The following is a 3,830-nucleotide window of genomic DNA, read 5'->3' on the forward strand; positions in this document are numbered from 1 at the left end:
ACGCCTGGCGGGAGAGCACCGCGGGGGCCAACATGGCGGCACACACGCTGCGGGGCCTGTGTCGGCCGCGGCCGGGGCTGGCGCTGCTGTGCGCCCGGTTCTCGCAGCAGCCCGCCGCCGGCACCGAGTACCGGAGCTCCCACAGCCTGGACAAGCTGTACCCTCCGCGGCAGGACAGAACAGCCGTCCGCACAACGGTCAGAGGGGCGGGGAGGAGGAAGACGACGAGGGACGGCGCCTGGGCGGGGTTTAGTTGTTGATTGACAGCAGGCCAGCGGGGTTTATTTCATGGGGTTGATACTGGGTGGGCGGAGTCTTAGAAAGGGGCGGTGCAAATTGGGTGGGCGGGATTAGCACGAGGGCAGCGGTGCGGTGGGTGGGGTCAGAGTGAGGGGCGGGGCTTCGCCCTGCCTTGGTGGTGATGGGAGCGTGCCGGAGCGGAAGGGGCCGGGTCCGCCGCCCGCCGCTGGTGGTGGGGCCCGTCCCGGTCCCGGTCCGTGTGCCCGGGCGGGCAGGACCGGCCGAGGGGCCGCCGGGACTGCTGGATCCCCCCAGACCCCCGGCGCCCCGCGTCACCGCCCGCGATGTGTCTTCCAGGAGGAGTTGCAGCCGCCCGCCCTCGACATCCCCATGGGTGAGGCCCCCCCCGCCCAGCACACCCGAGCCGGGAGCCGGGCAACCCCCCGGGCGCCGAGTCGGTGCTCCGAGCACGGCCCCGTCCCGGCTCAGCCCCTGCCTCTCTCTTCCAGCTCGCCTGACCGTGTCCTACAGCCGGAGCAGCGGCCCCGGCGGACAGAAAGTTAATAAAGGTGAGGAACAGGTTCTCCCTTGGAAAAATCACCGGTTTCGGTTGTTTTTCTGTATCATGTGGCACAATATTGAGAACTTGAAGTTAAACAGCATCTTCATGCTGCTGGTCACTTTTCATTGTCATCACCCTGCATTAACACAACTTCTGAGTCTTCAGAGTGCTGGAGACCAGCGCTAACATGTTTGATGCTCCTAGGAACACTTACAGGGATCATTCCTGCTAAAGGTGCCACAAGTAACACCACCTGTTCCTATAGATCAAATATAAAAGAGCCAACTGGATTCTGAATGTTCACTCTGCTATAAGTTCTCAGCTTAATTAAAATAAATTTAAAATACTGCCTGTTCTGCCATTAACAATTAGGTAGGCAGTGGCTGGCATTAAATTCTGTGGTGTCTAGAAAGGCAAATACTATGACAGGTACAAGTTTGTCTTGTGGAGTGGTGTGTAAAAATACAGCGAGAAAAGAATTGTGACCTTTCAGGAAATGCATCATGGAATCATCCCATGTTGAAAGCCAGCAGAGATCAGGCTGAATTACCTCACAGATCTGAGGAAGGCAGGCTGTGACATGGAAACAAAGACCCTGTTTTTCCTCCCAGTGAATTCCAAGGCTGAGGTTCGGTTCCACCTGGCATCGGCCGACTGGATTCCCGAAGCTGTGAGACAGAAAATGGCTCTGATGGTACCAACCCTCCCCTTCCAACCACGGTTTCAATGTCTCAGTGTCAGAACATGACAGTTCCAGCGAGGTTTCAGTGGTCACAGCGTGTTTTCCCATCCCTTCAGCACAGGAATAAGATAAACCGGGGTGGTGAGTTGATTGTGACCTCGGAGGAGAGTCGCTACCAGATGAGGAATCTGGCGATTTGTCTGGACAAAATCCGGGCCATGGTCACGGAGGCCATCGAGAAACCCAGGGTGGTGTCTAAGGAGACAACACAGAAACTCATAGAGAGGTATCTTCATTGAATGCTCTTTATTTGGGTTCAGGCTATGACATTACACAATTTAGTTTGCAGCATTTTTAAACAACTTTGGTCATACTCCTTTAAATTTCCTTTTTTAAGGAGTATCACTGATCCATACTGTTTAGATTTTAACAGGCCCAGAACGGGGACTGGCTTTTTTCTATCCGAGGATGTTTGTTAGTTCTTCAGATCTCAAAAGCTGAAAATTTAAATGCTTTCTCTGTACACGGAGGGATCTTTTGATTTTGTTTTAGGGTGGAAAAAATGAACCGTGAACGGCTACGACAGAAAAAAATCCACTCAACTATAAAACAGAGCAGGAAGGCAGATTTCGACTGAGAGCAGCAGAGATCCAAGCCCTTGGCATTCCATCTTCTGAAAGAAGTGGTGTTGGCAGCTGTTAATGATGCTAAACTCATGAGCTGGATTGAATAAAAATAGCCTGAAAGTGTAAATAAACATATTTAACATCTTTTGTAGCCAGTGATACACTGTGATGGCTTGTGAATAATTTTTCAGAATAACTATTGTTCACATTTGAGAGGAACTAAAACTTCTGATTTTTGTCAGCCACTCCTTTTTTTAATGCTCTTTATGTTCTTCAGGCAGCATTTGCTCTATCAGAGCACCCTCTTCTGCTGAACAGAGAGCTACTCTAGATTTTTGGGGAAAGAAAGGGAAGAGTAAAAGCAGTCTCAACAATGCATCTAAGTAGAAAATAGAATCTTAAAGCATTAAGTCTGGAAAAGACCTCAAGGATCATCACATGCATCCCACAGAGTATCTCCTGTTTCTTTCCTTCTATTTCCTTCCTGTCAGCTTTATTCCTTTCATTGATTTTTATCTAACCAAACAAAGCACATAATTTAGTTAAGCTAAAGCCACATCAGGAATTTGGCAGAAATCTCAACAGTAGGAGATAGTAAGCCTCCTATAAATGCAGAAGGCTTCTGGGCTTTGAAGTGGGACACCAAAATCCTTTGGATGAATTCTCCAGGCTCGTTAGTGGGCGCTGTTAAAGGAGAATGAAGCTCTGTGGTGTGATGTGTTTCACCATTGCCAAGTGGGATTACTGTGAGGCTCAAAGAAATCAAAATCACTTTTTTTGATTATTGGCTTGGCCTCAATGGCCTAATGGTAAGGCACCAGGAGTTGTGGGCTCAAGTCCCACCTGGTGTGGAGAAGAGGTGGATCTGGAAAACCCCAAATAAGAGAGGGAAGTCATCCCTAAGGTTAATTTGGGGCACATGGAAGTATCACAGCTCTGCTGTCCCTGCGTGTTTGGAAGTGGAGCTTTGAGCTCTCCCCTGATAGAGTATTTCCCTCTGCAAAAACAGCATTCAAAGCCCAGACCCTCCCCAAAAGGGAATGCTGAGGGGATGCAGGAGCACTCCAATGCATCCTGACATGCCAGAAAGCCCTGCCCTGGCCTCTGCACTCCTGCTCAGCACCAGGAGCATCTCACACTTCACCTCATTTCACATTTTCTCCCACTGCAAGCTTTTCTGCAAGGAATCACTGAATCATTCAGGGTGGAAAAGACCTCTAAGATTTATCCAGTCCAACCCAGTACTGCCATGTTCACCATCAAACCATGTCCCCAAATACCACATCCACACACGTTTTAAACACTTCCAGGGATGGTGAATCCCCTTCTTCCCTGAGCATGGGAGGGGGGTCTCTGCCAGCGGCACTCTCACGGGTGCAGGTGTCTGGAGCTCTGTGCTGTGCCCCGCCCTTTACAAACAAGGGGATGTCGCTGCCTCCGATGTTTTTGTGACACTGAATTTCAGGGATTAAAAGCAGATTCCGAGGTTGCCGCTGCTCTAACACCCCGAAAAATGCACGACTGAAGGAGAGCAGGGCAGCCGGACGGGACTGCGGGCCCGGGCACTCCCGCCGCGGCGGACTGAGGGGGCCTCGAGCTCCCGGGAGTGCCCGGCCCGCGGTGGACCCTCGGCGGGGAGAAAAGAGTCACCCCAGATGGGACTCGAACCCACAATCCCTGGCTTAGGAGGCCAGTGCCTTATCCATTAGGCCACTGGGGC

The 3,830-nt window shown here is 51.5% G+C and overlaps 1 protein-coding gene and 1 non-coding gene across 2 annotated transcripts; one reads left to right on the plus strand and one right to left on the minus strand.

The window, feature by feature from the left end:
• MRPL58 (mitochondrial ribosomal protein L58) lies at nucleotides 1–2,269 on the plus strand. The gene is made up of 6 exons (XM_009094418.4): nucleotides 1–197; nucleotides 598–634; nucleotides 750–809; nucleotides 1,414–1,496; nucleotides 1,601–1,770; nucleotides 2,037–2,269. Exons 1-6 carry the CDS (start codon nucleotides 33–35, stop codon nucleotides 2,119–2,121), a joined length of 600 nt encoding a protein of 199 aa, XP_009092666.2. The 5' UTR covers nucleotides 1–32; the 3' UTR covers nucleotides 2,122–2,269.
• A 1,488-nt stretch (nucleotides 2,270–3,757) lies between these two features.
• Nucleotides 3,758–3,830, minus strand: TRNAR-CCU (transfer RNA arginine (anticodon CCU)). The gene has a single exon. It is a non-coding gene; the product is annotated as a tRNA-Arg (tRNA).

Source organism: Serinus canaria, chromosome 18 (assembly GCF_022539315.1).
Source record: "Serinus canaria isolate serCan28SL12 chromosome 18, serCan2020, whole genome shotgun sequence".
NCBI lineage: Eukaryota > Metazoa > Chordata > Aves > Passeriformes > Fringillidae > Serinus > Serinus canaria.

Bases quoted from the DNA above. Each gene is read 5' to 3' on its own strand.
- MRPL58 (XM_009094418.4), top strand. From the start codon at position 33: ATGGCGGCACACACGCTGCGGGGCCTGTGTCGGCCGCGGCCGGGGCTG. The intron at 198-597 runs GTCAGAGGGGCG...TGTGTCTTCCAG, and splicing joins GAACAGCCGTCCGCACAACG to GAGGAGTTGCAGCCGCCCGC. The intron at 810-1,413 runs GTGAGGAACAGG...TTTTCCTCCCAG, and splicing joins CGGACAGAAAGTTAATAAAG to TGAATTCCAAGGCTGAGGTT.